The sequence below is a fragment of the Apus apus genome, chromosome 6 (assembly GCF_020740795.1).
Source record: "Apus apus isolate bApuApu2 chromosome 6, bApuApu2.pri.cur, whole genome shotgun sequence".
NCBI classification, from domain to species: Eukaryota; Metazoa; Chordata; class Aves; order Apodiformes; family Apodidae; genus Apus; species Apus apus.
The window spans coordinates 9,245,129-9,260,779 of NC_067287.1; the positions used below are offsets into that span (position 1 = coordinate 9,245,129).

Below are 15,651 nucleotides of genomic sequence, written 5' to 3' on the forward strand. Positions count from 1 at the left end.
CTTCTCAGGCTATTTAGAAAACAGTAAGAACATTTTCTTACCTCCTTTTCCAAATATACTTTTTTATCATCCAGTGTATTATAAAGAGTAAAGAACTGCTTTGTTTCTTTGTGAGTTGCTGAGACTGCAAGCAAAAAGAAAGGCAGAATAATAAAAGAGCATGAGGTGAAATGCCATCAGTAAAAACACTTCATAGGCTTTATATAACACAGTTTCCACTATCAATAATGGAACACACTCTTCAATACATTCTGGAAGAATACTCCTGGTGCATGTAAATCTCCAGCAGGGTTTGCAGCTATCAGATTTTTATGAGAACAACAGAGCTCAGTGTTTAAATTAAGCTTCAATTCCTGACAGTCCTTTATGCAAACATGTTGGCATTATCTGCTGTGCTTCCTCACCATTCTCAGTTCATCCTTCCTTCATAAGCTTTACCCTTGTACCATACAGGCTGCTGTGCTGCTCACAGCTGCCTTCTCATAGCTTGCCCGTGGTGGCAGGGAGGCACAGATTAGGCAGGGATAGATATGAAACATAATCCAATAGAACTGTGTGGAAGAAAGTGCATTATACTGTATATTTCAAGCTCCTTGTGCAAGATGCGCAAGACAGCAGTTATTGTTTTAAAGCTCTTTTCTCTTCTTACAATTTATCCATGCTAATAGGATTAAATAATGGTTTCTTTTCAAGTAACACCTTCTGGTTTAGGTGATTATAGCAGATCTTGGTCACAGTTGGTGGGGAAGGTAAGGCTCAGACATGCATTCCTTTTTTGGTCTACTAGATGACTGATACTCAAATCTGCTAAGTGTGCATTTATTTGTTAGCTCTCCAGTGTCTAAGGAAACCCAAGATACTTGTGATTCACAAGGAGAAGAGTTCAAGAGAGCAGGACAGTTGGCAAAAATTATTATGGTTAATATGTTAAGAACACTGTCTCGAAACCTGAACCTGCAAAAACGGATAGGTCAAAATAGATCAAATTATTTGATAACGAAAATTATTCCAGAGACCATCAGTAAGATAGACAAATGTGAGTGAAGTCATGCTCACTGCATTAAAGGCTAACAAGTTGCCACTTTAAATACTGAACTGATATGCTGGACTAAGCTTTTGAATGGAACCATTTACAGACACCGTAACAATGGTCCCAACATCATGAAACATCTACATTTTTAAAGGAAGCCAAATTTGTTCATGTTCTGTTCTCCAGCTGAAGCCAAACAGCAACTCACAGCTCAATGCTGAATGTTTCCGTGACAGCAATCCAGCAGTGACTACTTCCTGCAGCAGTGAGAAGTTCAAGACCAGAGAGCTTCCTCACTGACACAATATGACTGCAACAAATGAGGCTACAGCACATGAAGAAGGGGAAGCATGCTGAGTCCTGGGAGCCTGAAAGCACCAAGGAATACAGGAAGCCTGGGACAGGCTGACAAATTACTAAGGGCTATTCAGCATGTTCTACAAAGACTTTCCAAATGATGAAGCTGGGCTGCTTCTTGAAAACCTGCATGAGCATGAAGATCACCAACAGGCCTACTTCAGTGTGCTCTCTTAATTAGTTCAGTTTTTGCAGCACCTGCTGTTGCCACCAAATGGAAGAGGCCTTTCCTAAGCCATTCTCTTCCTGCAGCTCTTCCCTTTTTTCGCAGCAGTTCTGCTAGTCACAGATCTTTTAGGAGTGGATTCCATTTACCAATACATAGGAAAACTTTTCAGGATTTCCAGTGGGTTAGAAAGTTGTACCAGCTCATGAAGTCTTACAGGTACAAACCAGAGGTAATGTCAGGTAAGACAGACAAAGCAAGAAGAGCAAGAAGGAGCCAACTGGTTCATTGATTCTTTTGAAACCACAGCTTAATGTTTTAAAGGGAAGAGGCTTCTGGTAGGTAAAAAAAAATACTGGAACTTAAAAACATTCTAGTACAGAATCACCCAGGTTGGACAGCAGTGCTGAAGATTGTCTTTTCCAACATGCCTTGGTTCAAATTTAAATAGGTTTTGGCAACTCTGAAGATCACTTGAATGTGGCTAAATGAAAAGCCTCCCAAAATGCCACAATTCACAGAGACCTGGTGGAGAATTTCAGCTTATTTATCAAAAAAAGCAGCCTGTATGCTGCAGGTTCCCCCCCATGGCTGAGGAGTGTTATCAAAGTTACTACTATATTTTTTTTTACTATAGAAAACAAAGTCCCAAAAAATCCAAAGCATCTTAAATCTACACCCAAACGCACAGTTTTTTTGACCACGGATTATTTGTCTGAATTCACTTAGACATGAGAAAATCTGTAGAAAATTTAATGAAAGACAACAAAGTTGTCTTTATAGCTTGACCTGATTAAATAAACAGGATAGCATGTTAGAAATAAAGCAGAGGGAAGGAAGTACTGGATTTGTACTCAGGAAGGAAATGCATCTATTCCATGCTGAGTTAGACAACACACAAAGTTGGCACATGACTGTGTCACTACAGATGCTTTATCAGGGCAAGAGATTTAAATCAAAGTTTGATCATTTTAGAACTGTTCAACATTCTAGAGCTTGGTTCACACATGTTTAGTAAATGCAGAAATCCTTTAATATATTAGCTAGTTCTTCTTGGTAGAAACTTATTTTAGCTTACGCTACTACACAAACTATATTAAATATACACCAGAAAGTATACTGGTCTGTTATCAGTTTAATGAAACAACTTTGACATTTTTTCAGTTTGCATGCTCCATACCATCCATGCACAGCAAACATATATCTACCCAAAATGTCAGCCAAACACTTTTCCCCATTTAATAACTCATAATTAAAAAGTTAAAGACAATTTGTACTCTGAGCCTACCAAGATATTGCAGGATATTTATAAGTCAAAAATGAAAGAAAGCAATCCATTCAAGAAATTGCCTTTACAACCTAGTGCTTAACATACTTTGGTTCAGAACCAGATCTCTCATGTCAATGTAAACAAGCTAATGTCAGGAGCAATCAATGAAATACAACTCAAATTTACAGTAACCTCATTTGTAAATGGTGAATTATGAACTTTCTAAACTCAATGGTCATTAAACTAAAGTACTGAAGCTGTTGAGAAAAAATTAACTCCAGAGATCCTCTGCATCAATTTTCACCCTCAGGAAAATTCTTATGTCCAGCTTACAAAGCCTTGAAAATAGGGGGTATAAGATGAATACCAAAAGACCCTTAAACACCACAAAATTAGCAAGTGCTGCTGTTACATGCCATATGCTTAAAATGCAGTCACCCTCCTTCCAGGGCTTTAGCCTTCAGCAGGATGTTCCTGCTTGATATACATACCCTGACTGTAAAGTTCAATAAATCTCTTCTGATACTGTGTTAGCTCAGCTCGGCTGGGTACTTCATCAATCTTGCGTTGTAAAATGGCTATTTCTCTGTTTCTTCGTGCCTGAATAGAAAGTTAGGAGGGGAGAAAACAAAGCCTCTTCTTGTTCTCTTCTTAAAATGGATCAAGCCCCCCCCAGCAATATTTTGTTACTGAATAATTAATTAAAAGAAACAAACAAAAAAAAGCATTGGCTGAGGCTCAATTTTTTTTGTAATTGATTTGCAACATACAAACTTTTAGAGCAACAAAAGAAGTATTGGAAGTTACAGGCTAAGAAAAACATCAATAATTTTGTAGCAGTAAATTTACAAAGAGTAACTCACCAGTAACAGCCGGATCTTTTGAAGTTTATCCTTCTCAGCTTTATACTGCTGTTCTATAATCTTATTTGGCTCCTAGAATTTGAGAACCCAAAACAACTGTGTATTACAGCAGCAAAAATGCAGACTGTCTGTCTTCCGTTTAATGGCTCCCACAGTAACACCACCTTGTGCTATTAACAATGATTCATAATCTGCATTAAATATTTAACATCTTTTACTGTAAAGAAGTACATTTTGCTAGCTTTTCAGCCTTTGATGTTTTAGTTTTTAAGATTTGACAAAAGCTTTTCCACTGCTTTGCAAGTCACACTTTAAATGAAGATACGTATCAGAAGATTGTCCCTACTCCTTGACTGAATGTTGATACTTTGATTCAGTGGCAGAGTTGAGGATAAACACATTCCAAGACAGAACATAAATACTTTGACATGTATTCTAGATTTCCTGGCTTGTAGACTTAAGATAATTTTTTCTTGCTTGAAAATGTAAGATAAGTTTGCACTTCAATTATTTCATGCTGCGTTCAGATGGAAAACAGCATCATGGAACCTGTAGTTACCTCATTTCAGAGGCATAAAAGGATCAAATGTTTCACCACTGAAAATACAAGTAGTTTAAGCTTTTTCTTTTCTGTTCTACTGCCATCAGCCTGGATGAATTGGTCTTAAAGCCTAACTCCTTACAGCTGCTCACTACATGCAATGTTCTGAGCCACTAAAAACTTGTGCTTTCTTTCTTCAAATAAACTTTTTAAAGAAAAAAAATAATAAAACCCAACATGTTTCTGAGGAAGACCTGTTTTGTCAGAGATATGCTCTGCTCTTAACACAACATCCAGAGGTTCTTCTCTGGAAATATTAATAAAGAAGTACAAGGTGCAAAAGCGTCCATGAGTTAGCCCCATGAGTTATGCAGGAATAATGGAGAATACTACAGCTATTTTCATTCTACTGTATTTCCATTATTATTAGCCTGAACTGTGGCTTTACCAGAGGGGGAGAATAGAAATTTTCAGAGATTACAAAAGACACTTTAATGTTTGCAAGGATGTGCTAGAAATCAGACGGACCTAAAGCAACATTTTAAAGAACAAATTGAAAAAAATACGAACACCAACAACCAAACCACAAACATTTGTTATTACCTGTTCCTCCCCGTTTTCCACTGTCTCAGCTTTCAAATTCTCAATATTTTGTTGAAGTCTCTCCATTTCTTCCTTTAAAACAAAAACAGTTTGTTTCTTTTAAGTGAGACCTAGCCTCTTAACAGGGGAGAGCAAGAAGCCTGGCAACACACACCTCTAACAAAATTGTGCACCTGACCACACACTTTATATGGTCAGAGACACATGACATGACAGCAAATCAGGAAGAAATATAATGTTTATTTAGAAGTTTTAAAATGACTCCTTATATAAGAAACTAAAACTTACCCTACAATGTGCCTTGAACTCTTGCTCCTGGCTTTTTAGGTTCTCATTCATGGCCACCAGTGCTCGCAGACTCTGTAATATGCTAAATTTGAAGATCCAGTAAACCACATTAGACTTTCAGTTTCTAATTTAAACAGATGGAGAACTAAAAGTCATTAGAATAAGCTTAGTTCCAAGTAAATTCCCAATAAAATCTGTGTAAATTTAAAAACAAGTATCACCACTGATATACCAAGGTCAAAATAAAACCTAGTATTACACTGAGTATTTTGATGATTTTGCTATGTTCTGACCTCATTACTGTGAAAGTTTTAAGAATCTCTTATTTATTTATTATATTTATTTTGTGTGAGATGAAGGCTTCAAGTACAATGAAAATAAAATCAGGAATGCCTCATCTACATGTTAAACGTGTCTGGGGTTCTTCTGTTTTAAACACCTACAATTATTTTGAACTACAAACTGACACTTTTCATTCTGATTGAATATTAGTGTTTTCCTGTCTTTGGAAAGCAAGCTGAAGAATTCTTTGTTTTTAAAATTCTAGTTACTTGTTTAAATTAACAAAACAGGAAACACTGAATGATTCATTTTAAAACCATCATTTTTCAGAATTTCAAAGGTCACAAAGGAAGAAACTTACCTAGAATCTGCTTGGGATTCTATTGTTTCTAAGGCTGCCAATTCCTTGTCCAGCTTCTCGCTGTAACTCTTTACCTAAGGGTTGCAATTAATGACAAATTGAAATACACTTCTACACAAAATTACTCCTGGTACTCAGCTTCCCCATAGTGCAGGATCAGGGAGGTAAGCTGCCAAACAACCATTTAATACAACCCTCCACACCTCAAACTTAAAAAATAAGTCAGCTGGAATCAGTGCACAGAAAACAAAGAAGGGTTACCTCGCTCAGTGTCTTTTTGGCTTCAGTACATTTTGCCTGTAGGTCAGCACATTTAGCTTGCAACTATTATGAAAAAGAAAGAAGAGGGTTTGAGTCTATCTTCATGCTAATTACATCCACAATATTTGAGCTGTTAGTAGTGGTTGTCTATTAAACAACAGCTTTTACAAAATGGATGCCACCAGAGTGGTAACTTATTGGACAAAAATCTCTGCTAAATTGCTCCAAGTTATTTAGCCTGACTATAATAGCCTTATCAAAAACTAAGCTAAGAAGACAGTTCCATTTCATACTTCTCCAAGCAAGCCAGGGTGATTCCAGACTTGGCATCCAAGTGCCATGGCACCATGCCATAGTTATACCCATCCCAAATAAGCACTCTGGGGTATGATTTTCTTTTGTGTAGCCATGGCAAGTCTAACAAGACGGCAGTTAGCAAAACACTACAGGATATTTCCCATGTCAAATAATTCACAGAGGGTAATTTTACAAGAAAATCCTTCTCTAAAATCCGTATGATTTAAAGTAACATTGCAACTAGTAACAACAAAAATGCGACATGAGTTACAGGAGTGGAGCAAAACTGTTACAAATAAAGAAATGCACATTTGGCTTTCTGTTCCACTTCTTTTCATGTTGGTTTAATTTGCTGTTCACAATATGGAGCTGTGACTCCACACTCCACTCACCCTTTTCCATAGCTGAATTCATAAAAAGAAAGCTTTTAAATGTTTGTTTGTTGTTTTGTTTTGGTTTTTTTTTGGGGGGGTTCCTGTTTTTCACCAATAATTCACCAATACACTGAATTTTAACTAGTTGAAAAAAGTTAGAACTCAAGCCTGCAGTCCATGTCATGAAAACTGACATAAAGATTAAGGAACTATTTGTTACAGGAACTCTTGCCAAAACTTATTGCACTATTGAAGACAGAACTTCACAAATGCTTTTTTAACAGCAGGGGGTCTTCATTGTCACTGATTTTAAAAGCTCCTTGGCAAGTGGCAAAGAAAAAAAGAAAAAAATCAGCTAGGAAATTTTTACCTTATGAAGTAATAAAAGGATTATATTTGGCTTATAGGTGTCAGTACATTTTTCATATAAAAACACAACACTGAGAGTGTCACACACTGGAAATAAGCAGGGCCCTCAACTGCTAAAATGGGAAAATGCACAGCAACAGATTTAGAAAATACTTGAGTTTTCCTGTGGATTATGAAGTTTGTTTGGCAGTTAAGAGCAGATATGCAATTAATTAAAGAATCTATCAATTTTGCATGATTTACAATCATGTTTCATCTCCACTCCAAACTGCTTTTTTCTCTTCAGCAGTATGTGGAAAGCAAGCAAACTCTTTCATTCATATGCCAGGGAAACTGCTAAAGGAAATTACTTGTATCAGGCATGAAAACGTAATCCACTCGACACGTATCCAGTTACTGGCATATTCTGCATTGCTTATTCAGCAGTCATACTATGCTGTAAATCTGTAGAATATAAGAGCCATCTGCCTCCCCCAAAATGCTTGTGAACATTCCAGTCATTGAGACCGAAATGCATACAGACATTGGCAGATCCTTCCTGCTTTCTAGATCCTAACAGCACAACACAGAATAGCTGGAAAAGCCACCCACAACTGCCAAGCTCATTCACCAGCTTCTCTTACTGCTCAACCAGGCAAGAAGGATCAAGGAAACAGCACAGCAGCACAGCTGGAGACCTGTGCTAGTGCACATTTTCATTTTTTGAAACCTGAGCTGTTGCAGCTTCCTAGGGCCACTCTTGCTACACAATTACACCTAGGTTGTCCTCCTCAAGATTAAGCTTGAGCTATCTCCAAGAAGATGACCTGCTCTCACAATGCAAGGGCTGTGGTGCAGTGTTCTAGTACATACATACGTTCAAACTGAGCATGAAAAAACCTGCAGATGGATGTGAGCTGGTGGATGCAACCAAAACTGTTGCCTGTCACGACAACAAAAATTCTTATCTGGAAGAGGTTTGCAACCTGCAAGCTCAGAGCAGATGCTGAGAGAGACAGCATCTGTTTCTGTTCTACACATCTGTATCTCCCTTCATATTTGTCTTTGTCCTAGCTTGAGACTTTGTGGTTGAAAACAAGAGTCCAAGTGTGACAGAAACATATTGCAATGACTGAACAGCCTCCTCTTTTTCCCCACTTCTGAAATTCCAAAGACCTTATTTTATAATTTGTGTTTCTACTTCAGGAAAGAAGAACTCAAACCAACATGGGAATTCATGCAGGGTTTCCTGCCTGCCCATATTATGATTTTGAAAGCCTGACACTTCAGTCTGCATTTAAATGCTAGGTATTGTCAGTATTTTTGTGTTTTTTTAAACCAACAGTCATCATCTTCACAGGGAAACAAAGTTTTGTTTGACTTAAATAGACATGGAAAACTCAGATTACCAAAGGGTTAATACAAACGGAAGGAAAAAAAATTAAATAAATTTTAAAAAATCAGTATATCATAATTATTAACATTTACAGCAACAATATTATTAATAGTATATCACAATACTTTCTAATATTTCACTCTACAAATGGAGAGGAATTGGAACAGACATGGTTTATATTCAACATACAGTGCAAATAATAAATGCAGTGTTATTCACTATTAAAATACCATCTTTTTAACAGTTAGGGCATGCCAGAGGGCACCACAAATAGAAATGCATGAGTTTAAGAACAAAATTAGTTCAGGATGTTCAGAGGAGATACATTCTAGTATTTACTATCATACTCTGCCCTTTTAAAGTCTTCTTTTGTGCAAAATTAATTAAGGAGAATCTGTACCAGTTAAGCATAAAGCTTTTATTAAAGCTGGAAAAAAAGAAGAGTTAAACAAAGAATGGGATAGTCTTTCCAATTTTTTTTGTATATAAACTTTATTTCTATAGCTTTACGTAAACTTAGTATTACTTGAATGTTAGTCAGAGGCTTAAAAAAAATGGTTCACAGCATATGTTTTACTGAAAGGACTTTTAAGTTCTGAAGTGGTAAATAACTTTTAAATAAAAGACTTTACTGAACTGTTAGAGACTAAAAAGAAACAAAAAAAGTCAGATCTAGTAAGTGGCTGAGCAGGAAGGTTTAAAATCTGGTACTCTCATAGTTACACCACAGTAGGTAAAGCTTTCAAAGCTACCCTTCTTTCACCTCTGCTTTTTAGGACTGGGTATCACTGTCTCATATCATGTGCCATACAGATCTTTCCAAGTCCCTTGTACCTCCAAGATCTAATAGGTAAAACCAGTTAAGATGTAAAGTGTTAAGATATTACTGACAAGAGCAGAGCCAAAAAAAAAGCAGATGAGGGCTGCTGGAGCAGTGCCATCCTTTGGACACAGCATCCATCACAGAGGCACCAGCAACAGTTTTTACTCAAGTACTATTTGTTTTTTTCGCAAGATCTTCCAACTCCTGACTCTGATGCAATATGTTTTCATTTGATTCTCCAAGCTGAATACAGCATGGTGCTGGTTACAGCAGTGTGGATAATTAAAAGCAACATTTCATTAATGGTATAGCTTCCCCACTCAGGCTTCTCTGCATTTCAACGACAACACCATGAGCAGGTTGAAATGCAGGAATGGTGGTTCTTACTCTGATTTATAGATATGAACAGAACATCAGTCACAAATTTAAGAGCCTTTTCCCCTTAAAACCACATATGAAGATGTGAACCAAGCAGTGACTGTGAAAAAATACCACCGACAAACAAACAAGCTAAAATCAGGCTTTTATATAAAAGGACAAGAAGCGATAAAAACCCATCTCTAGCATATTTTGGAGTAACTTCCTAAACTGTTACTTGAAACTGTGGAAACAGCCCATTCAGCACTCTAGCTTACAAGTCAAATGGAGATAATCTGTTTTTCTCAGAGATACGCCAAAAAGGAAGAAAGAGGAAAAGTATGTTTTGATTAACCAGACCCCTCCTCACAGACAGGGTTATACAAATTTTAATATAAAACCAGCCACATTGTCTTAGTAACAGATGTGAAAGCAAGACGTCTAGAGATGCTGAAATTAACATCCAGCTTGACAAATTGCTGGTACAGAAGATAGTTTGCAAATCTTTTCTGGATAGAAAACACTTCATGACCAACCACATTTATCAATGTTTCCTTCTCTATTACAAACACAATACTTACCTCTTCGAGGAGTTTGGTTTTATGCAAAATCTGCTTATTCAGAGATGCCACCTTCCTTCTGTGTTGTTGGGCAGCTCCAAGCCTTTCTGGTCGCTCCTCAGCAGAAAGCTCAGATTGCTACAATAAACAATAACCACAGCCTGTTGGACCTCACACTACTACTTTCTGCATCTGTAGTAGCCTAGGAAGTGCCAAAGTGGGACATAACTGACATTCCTTATTAAGAATTGTGCCCCACTATCCAACAGAAAGAGTGACTTACCATATTATCTCACATCAAGATAGGAAGCAGCTGAAAAACTAAATTATATCGCAAAAGTAACAGGTAAGGTAAGCTAAAAATGAAGTCAGGTGCCCTGGAATGGGTGGGATAGTATACTAGAAGAATGAAATAATTTTTTGCATCACAAGTACAGTAAAACCTGGTAAAGTTCTTAAATGGAAAAAATACAAACATGCTAAAAACCACTTTAAGCAGTGTTATTTACTGAACTTGTTGAATCAGAGATGCTCCATACCCCAATAAGTAGACCCAAAACTTCAAAAAACCTTGAAGAATTGTGTATTTAGATTCTGAAATCCTGGTTTGGATGTATCTTTATGCTGAATGACAACATCACACTCAGCATGGTAGATACATTTACCACTCTAAGTGGGGTTTTGTTTGGTGCGTGAGAAAGTGTCTCAGATACGTAATGAAAACAGCAATCTGGATCCAGTCTCCTGTTCTGAGTTGTGGAAAAAAAGTTGCCAGAAACATTCTTTACCAGGAATAACATTTATAATAGAAATCATATATTTGCAGTAGATGAATGATTAAAAGTCACTGGTAGCTAGATGCCCAATTTATTATTTGCCTAAACATTATTTGTACTTTTGGAAAGTCCTCACTTTAATAATGACATCTGTTTTGGTAATTAGCTTCATGCAGACTTCTTTTTCCAGTTAATCCATTTTCCAATATTTTGTTAGAACAACAGTTAATTTTCAAGTACTTCAGGTGCTAATTTGCAGCCTGTCAAAGACTTCAATACTAAGTGTGTTTTGTATTGTTACCCAATGTTGACAACCACTACAATGGATAACCAGCAAAAATATTACAAGTATGAAATACTGTTCACTCCTATTTGCTCCTGGTATTCATTCTAGGCATATGGGTAAGCAGGTCTTCATTAACAGCTTGATTTTAAATGAAAATAAGAGGCAAAACCTGCTTCCTCTCCTTTATTTTCTATGTTATTCATATTGAACAGCAACTTAATGATTTGTTATACTTTCACATCCATAGCAAGAAAAGATCAGTTCTGACATGTTAGCCCAACAATTCACAATCTTTCTTTCATTTGTAAAGAAAGAAAAAAATGCTTCTAAGCAACACCTGTAACACTGAACTACTATTCATCAAATACATACTTAGATTTACTTACTCCTCTCATTATGTAGTCAAACCACATTCCCTCATCACGTCATGGATTCCAACACCCTCCTGTCTCACCTCACAATTAGCCTATCTAATATGCATAACATGCAAATGAAGAAAAAAAAACAACCCTGGAAATGCAAGAGAAAGAAACATGAGCTAAACCAGCCCGAGACTGCTCTTGCAAAATAGTAAAAATTCATACAGTACAGCTTTGGCTTAAAGAAAATGTCATGTCTCCAGAAGCAGACTTAAAACTTGATTTTTGAAAATGGCAAATAACCATCACTGTAATATAGATCTGCTCTGCAGCAGCACTTCAGCTTAAGTTACCAAGGAACAGTGTTCCAATTCGTGGAGAAAAATTCAGCTTTCAGCATAGAGGGAAGAAAGCACAAATTATAGAAGCTACTTTACTTTTGACACTATTGTTATTATCAGATCTCTTACCAGACTGAAAGAGCAGTTGCCTTTTGAACATAATTTAAGAAAGCTGTATTTGAACACTAGTGTCTCTGACTGTTTTAAGATTATCAATTTGCTACTCTATCTCAAAGCAGTAACTTTGATTACATGTGACAAAAAGGGATACATCCATCAAATTTTCATAGAATCATAGAATGCCAGGTTGGACGGGACCTCAAGGATCACCTGCTTCAACCTTTCTAGATACTCCTATAGCTTATCTGTCCAGCTGAGACTTAAAACTGTCCAACATGGGGGAATCTACCACTTCCCTTGGGAGACTATTCCGGTGTTTCGACTGTCCTCATGGTGAAAATTTACCTCTTGTGTCCAACTGGAATCTCGCCAGGAGCAATTTGTGCCCATTACCCCTTGTCTTTTCCATGTGACTCCTTGTAAATAGGGTGTCTCCATCTTCTTGGCAGCCACCCTCTAAGTACTGGAACATTGTAATAAGGTCTACCCAAAGCCTTCTCTTCTCAAGGCTGAACAAACCCAGTTTTCTCAGCCTCTCCTGATATGGTAGGTCCTCCAGTTCTCTGATCATCCTTGTGGCCCTTCTCTGGACCCTCTGCAGCCTGCCCACATCCTTTTTGTAGAGCTTTGAATAACTGGCTTTATAAAACTGGTGATGAATAGACCAATAAAAGCCATGTTAGCAATTTTCTGCCAGGATTTTTAGGGAGCGAGGAACGACACTAGAATCTTCCCTCCACCTAACTAGGCAAGTTGACACGGCAGCAGAAAGAAGCAGCAAATGCAGAACATGGTATGCATTGACCTTCTGCAACAATACCATCTTTTAAGAAAGGTCCTGGCACATGGCAACATCATATCTAGAACTTTGTTTGCCAGCTATCTTCACTGGGCCCGTGGATTCTATTAAGACTCTGGTAGACAAATAACCACTGATGTGCTCTTCAGACTACGTATAGTTACAAGGGGTTAAAATTATGAGAACTGTATCCAAACATTGCTGATGCTTCAATACACTGTTTGATAACATCTTTAACCCTCTCTTCCTGGTGCATGCATGCACACACTGAAATATTTTTTGGTCATATTAAACAGATTTGAAAACAATGTATTTTCAGTTTGACTTGAATTGGTTCTTACTTTCCAGACTATTAATCACTGTTCTACTATAATAGTCAAGGTCCTGCTGCCTTCTCTCAGAACAGAAGAAATGTAACATTGAAATATGACCCTTGGGCTTATGCTCTTCCAATCCTCTGTAATAAAGAAAGGCCAAGAATTTGCTATAGACTCTGTTGAGTTATAGGGTTTATCTCCCAAATGGGAAAGCTCCATACCTCATATGTGTCAACAAAAAGGAAGAAATATGAGCAGACTATTGGACAAATAAGAGCGACCTATAACTCATATCTGGCAGTGATGTATTGTATGTATTAATTGCTTGAAGAGATAGGTTTTCTTTTCACATTACTGTAGAAACAATCACAGTTGAACACAACAAATGGAGCTAATTATGCACGCTGAATTGCTTTGACACCTAAAGGCAAAAAACGTTTTGATGCTACCAGATTGTGAACCAGAGATCCAGGGCATGACTGAGATTTGGAGACCAATGCAAGTAAGATCCCAGACTCTGAAAATCTGAGTGGAGGAGGCCTAGATTTTAATTTGAGCAGGCACTCAGAACTATATTTCTATGCTTAACATTGAACTTTTAAACATGCATTAAGAATTTAGGCCTCTAGTTTGAACAGATATCAATTCAGGTCCTTCTTTATTAATGAAAACATCTAATCAGGTGCTTAATCTCAAACTACTCATGGATGCAATTCAGAAATATGTACTATCACAAGAAAAACTTGTGCATGTCTAAATCTCACTAAAATACTTCCCTGAATCCTGACTGTGCTGCTATCTGCAGCATGTGTGAAACACGTGTTGTTTCAAGAGAAACACGGCAAGGAAGTTGGAAGAGTAAGGCATAAATTAACCAGCTATCAAACTCAACTTGGTAAAACATAATCAGGGAAGACACTTACCTTTTCAGCATATTCTGACACTATTTGTTTGATCTCATCTGACTGGAGTCCAACAATCTGGCCAACTGTGCTTGCTGTCAACTTGCCCTGCAATTGTATCAAGAAAACGTTGAGAGTTTTGGAAGTGCCTTTGCTTTTCACATGGCAATTTCCCCAAGCTCAAATTTTAACATAAATGTACAAAACCTTTACATTGGGTAAAAATCTCTAATCATAAAAAAAGACCAAGAAACATTCCACCCTGCAAAAAAAGGGAATTCCTCACTTACAACCTGTTACTAAATTTCAACTCAGATTTTCAAAAACTTACTTCTAATTGTATCCTGGATACTGAATTTTGCATATGCAACAGTAAAACTTTCTATTAGGCCACATTTTGAGACAAACTATAACAATGCATATATGTGAAATAAAGAACCTTCCAAAGCGGATTGTACAAAAAACAATCTTCAAGAAGTTAATCCTACACTGGACATCAGCAGAAAATATGTCAAATGACTTTAAGACTAGACTGCTTATTACCTTATCTTCTGTTTCTTCAACATACTCTGAAACAATGTTTAACAACTTAATTTATTCCCAGTCTTCTCACCCAGAAACCAAAACATAACAATTTTCAAATTTACAATCGCCTACAAGTTCCATTAAATCATTAACTACAACCAATTAAAAAACCAAGACATATATCGAGTATTTTCAGTGTCTCAGTCTAATAGTGTTACTTATATATATTAATCAGTGCTTTGAAAACACCTTGAAACACCTAGATTTTCCTCCACTCTCCCCTTTAAAATGATTACTCCTCTGGATATCTTCACAAGATGAATAAAGTAAGACCATACTGCATCTTGGGCACCTGCACTGTGATGTCTTTCCCCTGACATTCTCCCTGTAGAAACCATTTGAAAGAGGCACTTCTTTATATTGCTTTTATAATTCCAAGGCCAAGCCATCAGCTTTGCAAAAAAATTACTGACTTCCTCATTGAACCACCTTGTCTTGCCTTCCCTTAATAAAAACTTACAAGTAGACATTTTGAGACTTCCACTAGTCCAATTTTAGCAGTAACTGCCACTATCAACCATAATGTAAACAAAGCTGCATCAGTTTTGAATGCTGCTTACCTCTTCTGTTGCCATTGCAGCCATTCCAGTCATCAGAGTTTTAATGCGGAGCTAGGGTAAAATATGAGGAATTACACAAAACAATTTATCTTTCATTCTTTAACTTACTTCTACTTAGTGACAGGGACATATATATATATAGTTCCTAGCGTTTAACATGCATTTTAATGCACACAATGGAACTGTAAGTCTAAGAAAGTTAAAGTAGAGGTGGCTAAAGTTACCAAATTCATGGAATATTCCTTCTAACAGTACTGATTCCCTCAGAGCATTCAGCTCCCACTGTCAACCAAAAACTGACCTTTAAAAATGCTCAGATTCCAAAACATGAGTTGCAGGTTTTGGTATTAAACGTTAACAAACACTTAATTTTGTTCATCAATTTCAGGTTCCATATTCTGCTACGGGAAGCCAAGGTCACCTCAGCTA

The 15,651-nt window shown here is 37.0% G+C and overlaps 1 protein-coding gene across 1 annotated transcript in view; it reads right to left on the reverse strand.

The window, feature by feature from the left end:
* Nucleotides 1-15,651, reverse strand: part of CCDC93 (coiled-coil domain containing 93) — a 45,702-nt gene that overhangs the window by 12,370 nt on the left and 17,681 nt on the right. The window contains exons 10-19 of the mRNA XM_051623105.1: nucleotides 15,223-15,273; nucleotides 14,099-14,185; nucleotides 10,199-10,315; nucleotides 6,023-6,085; nucleotides 5,762-5,835; nucleotides 5,119-5,200; nucleotides 4,831-4,902; nucleotides 3,687-3,758; nucleotides 3,315-3,423; nucleotides 42-124 (exon numbers count right to left, since the gene is read on the reverse strand). Of these exons, the coding sequence (XP_051479065.1) occupies nucleotides 42-124; nucleotides 3,315-3,423; nucleotides 3,687-3,758; nucleotides 4,831-4,902; nucleotides 5,119-5,200; nucleotides 5,762-5,835; nucleotides 6,023-6,085; nucleotides 10,199-10,315; nucleotides 14,099-14,185; nucleotides 15,223-15,273 (810 nt within the window). The remainder of the gene's footprint in view (nucleotides 1-41; nucleotides 125-3,314; nucleotides 3,424-3,686; nucleotides 3,759-4,830; nucleotides 4,903-5,118; nucleotides 5,201-5,761; nucleotides 5,836-6,022; nucleotides 6,086-10,198; nucleotides 10,316-14,098; nucleotides 14,186-15,222; nucleotides 15,274-15,651) is intronic.